Source organism: Megalops cyprinoides, chromosome 16, assembly GCF_013368585.1.
Source record: "Megalops cyprinoides isolate fMegCyp1 chromosome 16, fMegCyp1.pri, whole genome shotgun sequence".
In the NCBI taxonomy this organism is placed as follows: Eukaryota; Metazoa; Chordata; class Actinopteri; order Elopiformes; family Megalopidae; genus Megalops; species Megalops cyprinoides.
Genome location: NC_050598.1, coordinates 7,375,648 through 7,390,997, shown reverse-complemented (window position 1 = coordinate 7,390,997; position 15,350 = coordinate 7,375,648). Strand labels below are relative to the sequence as shown.

General features: G+C 43.9%; 2 protein-coding genes across 2 annotated transcripts; both read left to right on the top strand.

The window, feature by feature from the left end:
- Positions 1-236: 236 nt before the first annotated feature.
- ankrd46b (ankyrin repeat domain 46b) lies at positions 237-7,940 on the top strand. The gene is made up of 4 exons (XM_036547560.1): positions 237-356; positions 4,373-4,715; positions 5,357-5,515; positions 6,298-7,940. The coding sequence occupies exons 2-4, from the start codon at positions 4,405-4,407 to the stop codon at positions 6,512-6,514; spliced, it is 687 nt and encodes a 228-aa protein (XP_036403453.1). The 5' UTR covers positions 237-356; positions 4,373-4,404; the 3' UTR covers positions 6,515-7,940.
- A 357-nt stretch (positions 7,941-8,297) lies between these two features.
- LOC118790597 (transmembrane protein 185A) lies at positions 8,298-14,999 on the top strand. The gene is made up of 7 exons (XM_036547555.1): positions 8,298-8,448; positions 9,396-9,572; positions 10,018-10,225; positions 10,508-10,591; positions 11,142-11,318; positions 12,367-12,490; positions 12,673-14,999. Exons 1-7 carry the CDS (start codon positions 8,411-8,413, stop codon positions 12,915-12,917), a joined length of 1,053 nt encoding a protein of 350 aa, XP_036403448.1. The 5' UTR covers positions 8,298-8,410; the 3' UTR covers positions 12,918-14,999.
- The last annotated feature ends 351 nt before the right edge of the window (positions 15,000-15,350 follow it).

The following is a 15,350-nucleotide window of genomic DNA, read 5'->3' as shown; positions in this document are numbered from 1 at the left end:
TAGTGCTTGCTCAGTTTGTGCAAGGTAACGTGGGCCAGAATGTTTAGTGTAACTTGCATCATTTTAATATCAACAATTTTACTGTCAACGTTTTTTCCACTTTAAACATATGTGACTAACTTGCTGTGTTTACCCTAGTTTTAGATTTTTTCCAGTTTGTTTAGATGGAAACCACTCAAGACAGCTCCATCTGCCGTCAAGCACTTCGATTTTGCCGTGAAGTTAATTCAGTTTACGGGTGGCAGCAGCTAGCCTACATTGCTCTTCTGCGTTCTCCCACAACGTAAACAGCAAAGGTGCTCGAAAGAAAGGAGGCGCATTTTTGTATTTTCGGCTGCTTGGGAACACATAAACAGGTATATAAGGGAATTTAAATTAGACACTTGGGGGCCGAATAATGTTTTATGCCTTAAGGTGATGTTTGAATGTTCGACGAAAAGCAACGAAAATCCTTTAGCAAAGGATGTCTGCTTTTGACGCTTTGATTTGGCTGTGGTTATGATGTAGAGTACAGTTGAGCTAGCTAACGCTATATAGCTGGATTTGACTGGATGGTTCTCAGTCAGTCGCAAAGTATTATTGTTATTCTGACGATCTTGCTAAACTAGCTAATAGCAAAGTGACATGCGACTGTGGTACCTAGCTAGCTGCTGCAATCGATATGAGTTACTGTGTTTACTAACGTTACGACTAGGGATGACAAGCTACGCTATAGCTACATCGTAGAGAGAAAGCCATCGTTATGCTAGCGGAAGGCTAAGAGGATTGCACACTTGACACACTATAAGATAGCGCACAGTAAGCCAATAACACTGATACAGTTGCTCCTTGTCTTAAATTGTAGTTTGCTGGCTAGATGGGTGCTCGTTGCGGTACAAAAGAGTTTGCAAGCAAGCGAGAAAACATAACTAGCTCGTTAGCTACACGCGTGGAAAACACTTGAGTGTGGGTGATGCACTTTTTCAAAACATTATTTGTGAGCTAGCGTTAGCTATCTTGCGAAACATCAGATAGCTACCTAAATAGCTAACGTTAGCGATCAGATATTTTAGATGCAACTGCCAGAATGGAATGCATCATTTTGCGTTTCTTCCTGTGAGAGTTTTTGCAATTAAGTCATTTAATGTAATGTAACTGTTGTTGCTGGAATACTACAAATACTGTTTGTAGACATGGAAAAAGACTTCAGTAACCTTGAGTCTTGGGTGGTAATAATTTGGTTGTGCCTCCTTGCGCCATTTTAACAGACTTTGTTCTTGCAAGAGTGCAAGAGTGTGTCGTAGCTTGTACTTGACAATGTTGTGACGGAAATGACTAATATGAGGACATTGTCTTTTTCATACGGCCTTGTACTGGGAATGACAAATCCATTAAGGTGACACTTGATTAATGGGATGCAGAACGGGTAGTAAATCTTTGCTGTTTCCCTCAGGACTGAAAGAGCTGAAAAGCACAAAAGTTTTGTTTCTTCTTTTACAATGGGAATATCAACAAAACATTAGTCTTAATTAAAGCTCTGACCAGGGAAGAGTAGGAAAGGTAATTAAAGCATTCCTAGGGGTGTTGTGAGTAACAAATAGTTTTGTGGGTAGAATTGTGTATTTTCTGTATTTAAAAACAGCCTACAGCACGGATGTGGTTAATTGCAGATGCATCAATTTCTTTTTTTTTTATGAATGAATAAGTTGAACAGGTATCCTTGAAGGTACATCTTTGCACACTGAGTCATTCTTGTGTATCTACAGTGGTTATAAAAAGCCTACACACCCTTATGAAATTGCAAGTTTTTGAAATGTAAAGACAGAAATAACAACAATGTAAATGATCTTCCAGCAAACCAAAATCCAGAGAAAAAACAAATAGTTAATTATTAGGAACATTTTAAATAATAAAAAAAAAAACTACAACACCCTGATTGCATAAGTCTGCACACCCTTTCATAATGGGGGTTCTAGCTGTGTTCAAAGTTAACTAATCACATTCAAAATCATGCCTGTAAGTAAATAGCATACACCTGCCATCAATGAAAGTGATTCTGATTAAACCCAGATTAAAGTCAGCTGTAGCTGTAGGATTTGCTTGAATGTTGGGGTTACATCCTACTGGGAGAGCCATGGTCCGCAAAGAGTTGCTAAAGAAACTGCGAGAGCTAATTGTTGAAAAGTACCAATCAGGACAGGGATATAAAAGAATATCAAAGTCACTGGATGTACCATGGAGCACTGTCAAAACCATCATCAATGTGGAGAAAATGTGGCACCACAGAGACATTGCAAAGATCAGGACGACTCTCCAAAGTTGATGAGAGGACGAGGAGAAAACTTATCAGGGAGGCTACCAAGAGGCTAACAGCAACACTGAAGGAGTTACAGGAATTTCTGGCAGGTACCGGTCACTCCTTGCATGTGACCACCATCTCTTGTATTCTGCACATGTCTGGGCTGTGGGGTAGGATGGCAAGACATAAACCCTTTCTTACAAAAAAGGAACATCCAAATCGGTCTAAATTATGCCAAAAGATTCATTCACTCACCCCAAATCATGTGGGAAAATGTGCTATGATCTGACGAGACAAGGGTTAAACTTAGCCTAAATTGTAAAAGATATGTTTGGCGCAAAGCCAATAAAGCTCATCATCCAAGGAACACCATACCGACTCTGAAGCATGGTGGTGGATGGAATAATGAATAGCTCCAAATAAAGATATTTTGGCACAAAACCTGCTGGCCTCTGTCAGAAAGTTGAAGATGAAGAGAAATTTCACATTCCAACATGACAATGACCCAAAGCACAAGTCGACCAAGGCATAGCTTCAGAAAAGGAAAATTGAGGTTCAAGGTTCTTTATTTTGTCATTCAACATGTTAAAAACACGAAGAACGAAAACTGTTTCCCAGGACCAGCATTTAAAATAGATAATAATAAATATATAACCTAAGCCAAAAAAAAAACAAATCAAAACCTAAAATCCATATAATAACTAAATAACGAGCAGCATTTTGGGATGAAGTGCAGTAGTGCAGAGGGCAACTTATGGCACTGAGTTCATGAGCCTCACAGCTTGAGGGAAGAAGCTGCACCTCATCCTTGTCTGAGCTCTGAGGCTGCGCAGCCTTCTGCCTGAGGGGAGGAGGGTGAACAGTTTGTGGGCTGGGTGGGTGCAGTCCATCATGATGTTCCTTGCTCTGGTTCTGCATCTGCTGTTGTAAATGTCCTCCAAAGAAGGGAGGCTGCTGTTGGTCATTTTTTGACCAGATTTAACCACTCTTTGCAGCGCCTTCTTGTCAGCCACAGAGCAGTTGCCGTACCAGACAGTTATAGAAGATGTCAGGACGCTCTCCACCACACACCCGTAAAAGGCAGTCAGCACAGCAGCACTGAGGCCGGCCTGCTTCAGCTTCCTCATAAACCTGTGGAATGACCTAAAGAGAGCTGTACACAGGAGATCCCCTCACAGTATGAAGGAACTTGAACTTTTTTGCAAAGAAGAGTGGGATAAAAGTCTAGATGTGCAAAGTTAATAGAGACTTATTCACAAAGACTTGCTGCTGCAATAAATGCAGAAGGTGCTTCCACAAAATATTAGTTGGGCGGGATGTGCAGACTTATGCAATCAGTGTGTTTTTAGTTTTTTTTTATTTAAAATGTTCCGTATAATGAACTGTTTTTCCTCTGGATTTTTGTTTGTTGGAAGATCACATTGCAGATGGAAAAAGTCTGACATTTACATTGTTCTCTGTCTTTACATTTCAAAAACCTGCAATTTCATAAGGGTGTGTACACTTTTTATATCCACTGTATGTGTATGAATGTAACTAGTGATTAGTGTGCAGCAGCAGTAAACAAGTTGGCAAGCTTTAGTTTCACTCCCTGCTGTTGTACCCTTGGGCCAGGTACATCACCATATGGCCATATCAAACTGCATGAACTGCTGGTGTGGAAGCTGTCCCAGCAAACAAATTTTGCTTCCCAGAATGTTTTATTAAAATTGTGGGAATGTTCTGGGAGCATTGCATTAAGGTTATCCTAATTTTTTAAACTTTTTATTCTTAATGTTTTCTTTTCAGTCTCTGAACAATTGATTCCCAAGAACCTTAGGGGAACACTCTGAAGCTTTTTTTAATACCAAGAAAATAATGATATCTTGTTAGATTTCTTACACATTTTGAGAATGCATTGAGGCACAAACCATGGCATTAATGTTCCTGTAACATGGGAACAGGATTGGGGAAGGTTGTATAATGAATAGACAAACAGGGACCTTGAGCTAACACTCCTGGAGTGTTTGCTGGGATACAAGTGGCTGTGCATAAAGATGCCTACCAGGGAGGTAACGCAGCCCAACACTGAGTGTATTTCTGCTTCTCCTCCAGGTACGCTGGACTTTTCCGAGACCCACTCTGACATGTCTTATGTCTTCATCAACGACTCGTCGCAGACCAGCGTGCCCCTACTGCAGGCGTGCATCGACGGTGACCTGAGCTACTCCAAGCGGCTGCTGGAGACGGGCTGCGACCCCAACATCCGCGACAGCCGGGGGCGCACCGGCCTGCACCTGGCCGCCGCCCGCGGCAACGTGGAGATCTGCCGCTTCCTGCACAAGTTCGGCGCCGACCTGCTGGCCACCGACTACCAGGGCAACACCGCGCTGCACCTGTGCGGCCATGTGGACACCATCCAGTTCCTGGTGTCCAACGGCCTCAAGATCGACATCTGGTCAGTGTGCTGATGTCAAGGGCTTCTGATAATGTGCGCTAGTGAACAACATGTAACTGAGTGTGTGGGAAATACTGGCATTCCTATGATGCACTTCATCTGCTGTCTAGCTATCTGTCAAGCAAAGTGTCACGTTTTCCTTTTTTTTCCAGTCATGCTGCTGTGTAGATGTAAACCTAAGAAATCATTTCACAAACACCTTTTGAGTTTTATGTGTTTCACAATTTTAACACAGCGTGGAAATGGTCCTCATGAGGATCCACATCACATCACAAAAACTGCAACTTTTTGTCCTAACTTTATTAATTAACAAAGCTGACAAAACTCATTTGTCTGATGGACATGTAATCTGCCGTCGATACTCGCACAGGCATTAAAAACGCTCCCCTTGGGCAAAACACTCCTTTTTTTTTGGTAACAGCAGCTGCGGTATTTCAGTCACCTCCCTGATACTCTCCAGGGCAAATATTATTTAATGAAAACCGCAGTGACCTTTTTAGAATTCTAAACTTTTATGGGTCTTGTTGTTTATATCCTTCTCCCCCTTAATTGCTAGCAGCCGGTCCTCGATTAAGGGGCCAGTAGCTCTGAGTTGTCTTCCCCTTCATGCGGACCCGTTGGTGCTTGTCTGTGTCCTTCAGTAACCACAATGGGTCGACCCCTCTGGTGCTCGCAAAAAGAAGGGGGGTGAACAAGGACGCCATCCGCCTGCTGGAGGGGCTGGAGGAGCAGGAGGTGAAGGGTTTCAACCGAGGGACTCACTCCAAGCTGGAGACCATGCAGATGGCTGAGAGCGAGAGGTAAGGTGGGGGGGGGGTGTCAACTGGGAGTGCAGCCAGCGACAGTAGTCTTGAGTGGGGGGTGTTAGTAGAAGTACTTGGGAAGAACATCTGGGGTGTACTCGACCTGAGGTTACCTTGAGTGACTGTAGCACATCCCTAAGGAAATTCTCAAGCGCGGAGCTGGATGCAATAGCTTTTAACTTCAATGAATTTTTTCTGGTTCTTGCTACTCTTGAGTCCAAAAACAAATGGTTTGAAGCAGGATGACAAGGTGAGGAATTCTTCTAAATGGAGCTTTTAAAGGCGAGTGGTGTTCAACATTGAGGAGTTCCACTGAAGGGTAAAACGGTTAACTTTCCCTTTTTAAGCTTTCCAGGCATTATTCAGAGTCAGTACGCCTGGCAATTTCAATGCAAATAGCAGTGCCTAATCTGCTTCCAACACACAGGTGTTAAGAACACTAGTTACTGATCAACTAGTGAGGACTGGTGTTGCATTCTTGAACAATAAAACCAGTTTTCCCCACAGGAAGGTGAAATCATGCAGTTTAATTCTCATGAAGTGAAGTAATTATTTAACACCTCTCGAATGCTCCTTTGATGCTTTAATCATGGCCTCCCTGGCCTTTGATTTGCAGTTTTGAATCCAGCCTTCAAGTGTAGGAGTTCTGAATGTACCGTTTCCATGCATGCATGGCTAAGTGCGTGTGCCTTACTGGAAAACACCTCACTCGGATTCAGTGCAGTGGAATTGTTCTCTGTCTTGTCCCCCCCCCCCCCCCCCCGAACCCCCCCCACCAGTGCAATGGAGAGCCACTCACTCCTCAACCCCAACCTGCAGAACAGTGAGGGGGTGCTGTCCAGCTTCCGCACCACCTGGCAGGAATTTGTGGAGGACCTGGGCTTCTGGAGGGTGCTCCTCCTGCTGGTGGTCATCGCCCTCCTGTCCCTGGGCATCGCCTACTACGTCAGTGGGGTGCTGCCCTTTGCTGCCAACCAGCTGGAGCTGGTTCACTGAGGCTGGGGGGTGGGGGCAGGGGCGCGGCAGGGGAGAGACAACTTGAGAGGCTGGAAGGGGGGCTGAGTAGTGTGGCTGTCTGTGGTTTGGATTTCTTTTCCCTTTTTTTTTTTTAGTTTAAAAAGTCATGATCAATCTCAAGGCCAAGTCTTCAAATCCCTCACCTCCCTGGCCCCTATCCTCTAGTCCAGTAAATCTGTCATCCTTAGGGCTGAAGTGCAGTGACGTTTCCCATGGTAACCGGGAATGATGCGGACGGCGATGGCCAGCCGGTGCCTGGAAAACAGTGCTGCCTTTCATTAAGTGATTGCTACATGTGGAAGCAGGGTCAAGTTCTCCTGTTCTTTAAGCTTCCAGTACCAGCATCTGGTGCATGTTCCCTTGCTGTCATCACTTACGCTTTAAACTAACCATTGTATGGTTGGTCTTTGTCATTCATCGTGGACTATATGTTTCTGTTATCCTCCTCTCATGTAGACCTTCCTTCTGTTATCACAAGACACTTTGAAGGATGTATTTATTTAAAGTAATTAAATTAGTCCTCTGTTAGAATTTGTCGTGATGGTGATCCATCGGGAACAACCAAGAAAATGTGTCTCTTTCTTAAGGCTGTTTCTCTTGGGTTTCTTCCAGGCTTCTCTTTCTCATGCATCCTTAACAGAGGTCATCAGAGTGACAGTTAAAAGTTCAAAACTGCTAGTGCTGAGAGTGTTGCTGCTGTGTTCAGAATGGGATTCCTTGTTTAATTCTCGATTAAAGTCTGTGGCCGAACAGCTGTCTGGTCAGTGAAGTGTTGCTCGGTATTTCAGTTTCTTTGGTTTGTGTTGTTGATGTTACCTTGGCTACATGCAGTAGACTAATGTTAAATTGTGTTGAATTTGTTACAGCCTTATTGGTACCATGACATGAATGTTAGTCGCGGACTACTTCTTTATTGTGCTGTTCCCCACAATATCTTGTCCAATGATGGAAAACCATGGTGTCTACCTGAGCATTAATTCCATATCTAATTGTACTGAATGTTCTTTAGATGGATGCAGCTAAAATTTAATATCCCAGTGCTTGGCTGGTACAATGACATCAATAAAATCATGTAAAGGTTGGGGAGTGCCACTCTCTATAGATATTGCTTTTCCTAATATGTTCCATTTTGTGCTCAAATATGCCAAGTCACTTAAAATACAGTACAACTCTTTACACCATGCAACGGTGTGCTTATTTACAACCTGACAAGTATTGGCCAAAATAGCTGATGAAGATTTGAAGCATTCCAGTAACTTTATTGGTTTTCCATACTTACTTTCCCATGCTTCAGATTAACATATAAACTGGAGGCCTGTAAATCATGTAGGATTGTGTTATGTTTTTCACATGGTTATGTTGTAATTTTGTAGCAAACCATTAACAGTGTTATATGTTGTAGAATCAAATCCATGTATTAATCAATAAACTGTCCTCTTTCTCTTATCTGTAGTTCTTATTTCCTTTATTTCTGTACTTAGTTTATTTTAAGTACCTCACTATTCATTTTGTAAAGTCACCCTGTTGTGTGCACAGTTTTTCGATATACTAGCTAATTTCTTACGTTAGCGGTATAATTGAAGATCTGCAGCTTACAAAATGCGTAAAACGCATTGCTGAGAGCGAGTAGTCTCAATATAATTTAATAGCTATAGTTCTATATCATTTACAAGCGTAGTACAGTATCATAATTAGACTATTACTGAGACAGTAAAGGGGAGACTACCTGAAGGCAATTCAATCACAGAAGAGAGGAGGTCGATGGGAATGGCCTGTTGTACACACAGTCGCTGGCGGGCAGTCGGGAGGAGGAGAACGCTTCAATCAGGAACTACGTGGACAAAAAAGATGATTTAAGTCAAAACATATAAAATCATGAACCTTAGGGGACTCTTCCAAGATTTCAACCCCAGGTATGTAATATTTTGACTTTCAAATGATGATCTTCCATTCAACAGCTCCCGGCGTAGCTAACTAGCCAGCTGCAAAGCTAACGTTAGCTTGTTCAAAGCGAAAGCTTTTACTAGCAGAATGTAAACGTTGGCGATCTCACTTTGTATTCAGAGAAACGCCTCTCAGTGTCTATAACCGCCGATTGAAATCTAATATTCATTTGTGTTTTGTGTTGGGGGATTATGCCATATTTGTGTCTTCGATTTGTGTTTGTTTGCTAGCTAGCTGCTCGGGAGCAGATACCGGAAGCTCCGCTGTAAGCGTAAAGTTGAATGTGTAACTAGCTAGCTGGGTACATCAAAGATGAGCAGCTAGTTAGCTTGGTAGATAGCGGACATTAAGTCGTAATCAAACAACAAAGGCATTTAATGCTTCAACGTGGCTGTCATCGCGGGGCAATACCTCTGATTTATGTACCACTCCAACCGTCCTCGTCGGTAATTTAGTGGGTAACGTTAGCACGGTAACGATAGCCAAGCTTTGCTTTAGTTAGCTACCCGGCGATAATAGATAGAACGAGTAACTTAGCTAGCTCAGTTCATCAGCCGAAGAAACTTTTTAGTCAATCTCTGCTAATCAGTGCAGGTTGTTTAATGTCTGTCACCTAGCTAGGTGGCTACATTACGCTCTTCACCATATTATGATGCAAAAAATTTTCTTTAAATGGTTATAGGTTGGTAGACTAACTATTAACGTGAGATTTATTTCATCTTTAGAGGGAAATGGTAAGTTGTCACCTTTTAATGACACATAATAATAGGTTTAACAGAAATGAGATATAAGGTAGTTAAATATATAGTGGTAATACATAGTAGATTGATGATTGATTGTTCAGATTGATGAGTGTGACAGTTAAATCAGATTGGTTGATTTACTGATTTACACGATTGCATTTTCACTCCTCCAGCAAGTTCCTCATTTACGCGTGCCTGCTGCTGTTCTCGGTGCTGCTGGCGCTGCGGCTGGATGGCGCGATCCAGTGGAGTTACTGGATCGTGTTCACGCCCATCTGGCTGTGGAAACTGATGGTCATCATCGGCGCATCGGTCGGCACCGGCGTCTGGGCCCACAACCCTCAGTACAGGTCGGTCACGTGTCCAGTAGTCATGTAGTTCATAGTTCTTTCGATTATGGGGGGTATAAATGGTAAAACTTGACTTAACCTGATTGTTGCGGGTTTGAATTCTTGGGTACAGTTCTGCATTCGGGCTAGGTAGTCATCCACTGTAGCCTGGATTGCCTGGGTGAATATCCAGCTTTATTCTGCTCATATGTATAATGGGTATAGGTAGGTCTTGTTTCATAACCTAATGAAGACAATAATGTAACCTTCTCAGACTTGCTCAGTAACACAATAACATGTTTTATGCAGCTGTATACATCTTGTGCACTTCAAGAAAATATGAAATTGCATTGAAATAATGCTACCAGAGTTAGAGTTGTGTTTGGAAAAAGGCACACGTGTTGACGTGTTGCTCATTGTGTGTGTGTGTGCATGTGTGTGTTTATGTGTGCATATGTGAGTACAGGGCAGAGGGGGAAACATGTGTGGAGTTCAAGGCCATGCTGATTGCGGTGGGGATCCACCTGCTGCTGCTGATCTTCGAGGTGCTGGTGTGCGACCGCATCGAGAGGGGCACGCACTTCTGGCTACTCGTCTTCATGCCGCTCTTCTTCGTCTCGCCCGTCTCCGTGGCAGCCTGCGTCTGGGGCTTCCGGCACGACCGCTCCCTGGAGGTCAGGCTCAAGCGGGACTCGACTCCCCCCACCACCACATTATCCCGTTCATCCTGTTGTATGTCTGGCGGTCATTTTACAAAGACCTGTGGTTTTGTTGTTATTTAAATGTTACATTAACGTCAGTTCTTATGTAGCTATGTCTGCTTTTAAGAACTTGGCAGTGTGAATGAACTTAATGCTGATGAATCCTTACGTGTTCTTCTGGATAATGATTGAGATGATTTGATTTCCAGTCCTTCCAACACCCTTCTCTCTCTCTCTCTCTTCCTGCTCCTATAGCTTGAGATCCTGTGCTCTGTGAACATCCTTCAGTTCATATTCATTGCACTTCGGCTGGATAAGATCATTAACTGGCCCTGGCTGGTAAGGACATCCCCAGGAAACTCCGCCTTCCTTTCGTGGGCGGTGTGATTTTGTGGCTAGTGGCAGCTGCACTGTAGCGATGGCAGATTGTTGCACTCTGCCCTCGTTCTAGCAGACACTCCCACTCACTTTGAAATGGTGTGTGTGCGTCATTTCTGATCATTCGGCTAACCTGCACAATTTGATGTCCCTAGCTTTTAATTCAGTAGGCATGAATTTTAGTACAATAAGGGGTGCAGATCTTTGTCTTTGAGTGCGAGGGAGGGATCACACCTTGCCGGGGTGTGAGGTTTTTGTTCCCCCATCCCCTTTTTTGGCATCATACGTATAGATATAAGGAGGAGATGAGAAGGGAGCGGTGATTGGGTTTTTATGCTTAACGGTGGACTGTTTGAAGATGTCAAAAAATTCTCCTCCCGAATCTTTGCTTGCAGCTTCAGTAATGGAATGTGTAGCTGTTTTATTGGGATTGTAACTAATGTTTGTGTGTTCACCTAACTCACCAGTTTAAGTCCTGTCGCCATGATGCCTGTTTTTTTTTTTTTGTAAGGTGGTGTGTGTGCCACTGTGGATCCTCATGTCTTTCCTGTGTCTGGTGGTCCTCTACTACATTGTTTGGTCTGTGCTCTTCCTCCGCTCCATGGACGTCATCGCCGAGCAGCGCCGCACCCACATCACCATGGCAATCAGCTGGATGACCATCGTCGTGCCTTTGCTCACTTTCGAGGTGCGTGTCCGCTCACCCCTGTGTCCTTCAGGAGCCATGTCTGACGGTCGAGCTTCGCTTTCGTTTTGGGATGCGGGTGGAACTGCTGTCAGTTGCAGAGTTACACTACCCAATATGTGAGTCAGCGGCAAGCGGTCAGAGATCAGTGTTGCTGAAGAAAACAGGCCGACTCAACTATTCTGATCACCATCTTGTAGAAATTGTGATCATTTAGGGCCAGAATCAAGCATTTCTTTTCTCAGTACATTGCAATTGCTTAGCAGACATTTACATTTGTGTTGCTAGACATCTCCAAGATGGATAAAAACATTTTAATTTATAGATCATTTAAATCAGTTTATCTGCCAGTGTCATTGCACACCCTAAATCCACTTGTCTGGGGTAAATATACGTACATGGCCTACATTCTACACCTCTAGCCCCCCTCACCCCAGCGTAGTATTATCATTACACTGTCTTATCAGACCCAGAGTGACTTACATAGCCTACAGTTGTACTTGATATGTTCACATCTGGATATTTACTAAGGCAATTCAGGTTTAGTGCCTTGCCCAAGGGTAAAACAGCAGTAAGCAACCGGCAGTCTTTTGGGTTATGAGCCCTGCTTCTTACCACTCCGCTGCACTGCTGCTCCCATCTTTCTCGAACCCTGTATGCCATGGCTAGTTTGAGTGGGGGATGTGTCATTGGCTGACAGCGATTAGGCCCAACAGGATGAGTATGGCCTGGGTCAGTCTGGGTTCCTAGTATCACAGCACCACCTGGTGACTTGCCAGAGGCCGATAGTTCATTGGTTGTTGTTAGCGAGAGATACACCTTTCCTCCAGTATGTAACTCATAGGGTGAAGTAGCCATTTGCATGGTGAGTGAGTGTTTTGGGGAAGTGCTTTTGCCTTGTTCAGCTCTTTCTGCACGGAGGCAATAGGCATAAACTTGTGAGTGGGGAATGGGGCAGAGCATGGGTGGGTGGTGACTCCAAATCAAGGGGAAAAGGGGAGAAACTTTTAAAAATGTAGATAGTAAAGCTTTTCTTTTCGAATTGCCACAGATCCTCCTGGTCCATAAGCTGGATGGCTACAACAGGTTTGGCTATGTCCCGGTGTTTGTGCCCCTGTGGCTGTCCCTCATCACCTTGATGGCAACAACCTTCGGACAAAAAGGAGGCAACCACTGTGAGTGCTCCCTAAGCCTGGTTCATCTGCTTGATCCGTTATGAATGACCTGCTTTGCTTCCTTGTGTGTTGCTCTCTGAAAACTGGATTGTGGGCAGCTTAAGCAAATGCATTTATACTGTTTGCTTTTGATTTTGGAAATGACCAGAATATGACCCCCACCACGCCCCCTTTTTCAACAGGGTGGTTCGGAATCCGCAAGGACTTCTGCCAGTTCCTGCTGGAGCTCTTCCCCTTCTTGCGTGAGTATGGCAACATCTCGTATGACCTGCACCACGAGGACTCTGAGGTGTTCGAAGAGCTGCCCGTGCCAGAGCCCCCCAAGATAGCCCCCATGTTCCGCAAGAAGGCTGGGGCGGTGATCACCCAGAGCCCCGGGAAGTACTTTGTCCCGCCCCCCAAACTGTGCATCGACATCCCCGACTAGAGACCCGCCCACATGAACGCAAACTCCGCCCGCCACAGGAGAAGGAGTGAGAGCATGAAGCCCATCCCCTTGAATTTGACTCTCTGGCCCAGGATCAGAGAGACGGGACCAGCCTCGGTGATGGCATGATGTGTTCAGTCTGGAAAAGCAAACCAAATGAGAATGCCCAAATAAGGACCTACCTAGAACCCCACCCCTTTTGGCCTGGTCACGTTGTCATTTTTGGACCGGCGTTCTGTCATTTTTGGACTAAAGTCCGTTTTTATTGGTGTCCTTCTCATCATTCTCTTGTGCTGAGCAAACGTCAATGACTTACTGTAAATTCTCTGACATTGATGACACTGTAGGCCAGACTAAATGAATCTACCGGTCAGAAAATAAACATTTGTTCAGCTGACATGTCCTGCTCTAAGACGGGATTGGTCTGCATGTGTCCAGGAAATGAGCAGGGAGCCTAAAGGCTTATAGGCTTGTTGTTGACAGGGGTTAGACCTTGGTATGGAAACTTTTGTGAACTGCTATAAAGGGATGACTAGGGGTGGTTTCTGCAAATTTGTAATATGTCTGAAAGGGCTTGTCACATAGTGAAGCACTCAGCTTCCACTCTAAAGCACATGTGGTCATTTGTAAAGTGTTAATCTCTGCTGTTATATATTTTCCTTTTCCTTTTCAGTGGGATAATGACTTATATCTATTGTGTCTGTACATTTTTGGAGTATTATTTGTTAAACACAGGGGTGTTGTCCCAAACTGTTAAGCTAAAACTGACATTTATAAGCCAGTATGTTTTTAGGGTTTGTTAGCCATTTCTTCTTATGAAATTTCCCTATTTTGCCCCCACCAAACGTTTTCTGGGGTGTTCTGTGTCCCAGCACGGCTTCCATCCCAGAGTCAACAAAGTCTTTCACTGAGTCACTGTAGAATTCACAGATGAACCCCAGGAAACGTGATTAAGTGGACCCAACAAAGCACATGTCATAGGACTGAATCGTCTCTGGTTCGTTTGTATATGCTTGGTATATTCAGCCTATTGTATTCCCTCTTCCAGATTGACTCTCCTGGAAAAATTCCCGGGTTACCTCTAAGGAAAGGGCTTTGACAGTAGGGGCTCTGGACTTGTGGCAGTGTTCCAAATAGACCACTAGGTGGCAGTATTACACTGTGGTGAATGACAGCCTGTGAATATGTATGACACAGACCACTGTGCTGTGCCTGGAGCATGAAGGCCGTTTAAATAAAACCCACAGGCAGTGGCACTCAGGAAAGTACAGGCACTGTATCCCATTTTCTTTTTCCCCAGCTATTGAAATATTTAACTCCTCTGCTATCTGTGTTCAGCCATACAAATAATCTTAAATGGCTGTGTCAGGCATGTGGCTTTGTTTTTCATCTAAAATCCTCAATGGAGGAAAGCCTTCACTGAAAGTTAACCATTCTGTTGCATCTGCTCACTTTTTACTGAGGACAGTCAGTGCCTTATGGGTCATTGATTGCCTGTTGTTGTTGTTTTGCCTGTTGGAGTCACAAGTGCAATGTAGTCAAACTCAGTGTAGCTGTTCCTGTATAATAACTACTTCCTGCTCCTCTCTAACATTGTGCAGTATTGTTTGTCTCTTGGGATAAGTCACTCCTCTCTGGTTAGACACATCTGATGATGCATGAGTTTGGTTTTGAGTCTTCTCTCGGCTCCGCCCCAGGGCTCCTGTGGTCACCACTGTGATGACCGATACAGTGCAACTCACCATCTGCTTTGTACTTGATCCACGCGGTCTGGTCTGTCAGACTTCTTTGTCTAGTCAGTAGTGTGCCACGGTTGTTGTGAGCAGTAGAATGGAGTCTCTGTCCCCGGCTTCGGATGCTCCTGAGTGCTGTGCTCTCTGAAGGCACGCCCACTCTCAGCTGGCCTGAGAAATGCCTGACAGCTGGCCTCCACTTTTTTTTTTTTTTTTTTAATTATTATCACTTTGAAGGTTGGACCAATTTTGTTCTGGATTTGCCCAAGCATTTTGAAGTTTGTCTCGATCACAGTTTGTGTCCTCTGACAAAAACATGTAAATACAGTACATAAATGTAATATCTGTATTCTTTCTCCACTTTGAAACTTATAACAATAAAATGTATTATTAAATGTCAGTGTGCCCCTGCTTTCATGTACATGCATAAATATTTACAGACAAATAGTGTATTTATAGCTTTAAAAAGTCACATGGTCGTCCCTTTCACTGGCATATGGTAGAACATTGTGTCCATATTTGCATGTGGGTCACCTACAAAAGCTGTGTTTGATGAAATTATTCACCCACTTTGGCACACCCTGGTGTCTGAAATAAAATATTACATCTTAGCTACTTGCGTTCTACAGGACTGGAGGGGCAATAAATGAAGTGAATGGCCACACACACTGGAAATAAGCTACGCGTTCAGACGGAAGAA

Coding starts and splice junctions, on each gene's coding strand:
- LOC118790597 (XM_036547555.1), top strand. CDS start 8,411: ATGAACCTTAGGGGACTCTTCCAAGATTTCAACCCCAG. Junction 8,449..9,395: donor TTCCAAGATTTCAACCCCAG/GTATGTAATATT, acceptor TCACTCCTCCAG/CAAGTTCCTCATTTACGCGT. Junction 11,319..12,366: donor TGCCTTTGCTCACTTTCGAG/GTGCGTGTCCGC, acceptor GAATTGCCACAG/ATCCTCCTGGTCCATAAGCT.
- ankrd46b (XM_036547560.1), top strand. CDS start 4,405: ATGTCTTATGTCTTCATCAACGACTCGTCGCAGACCAGCGTGCCCCTA. Junction 4,716..5,356: donor GGCCTCAAGATCGACATCTG/GTCAGTGTGCTG, acceptor TGTGTCCTTCAG/TAACCACAATGGGTCGACCC. Junction 5,516..6,297: donor CAGATGGCTGAGAGCGAGAG/GTAAGGTGGGGG, acceptor CCCCCCCACCAG/TGCAATGGAGAGCCACTCAC.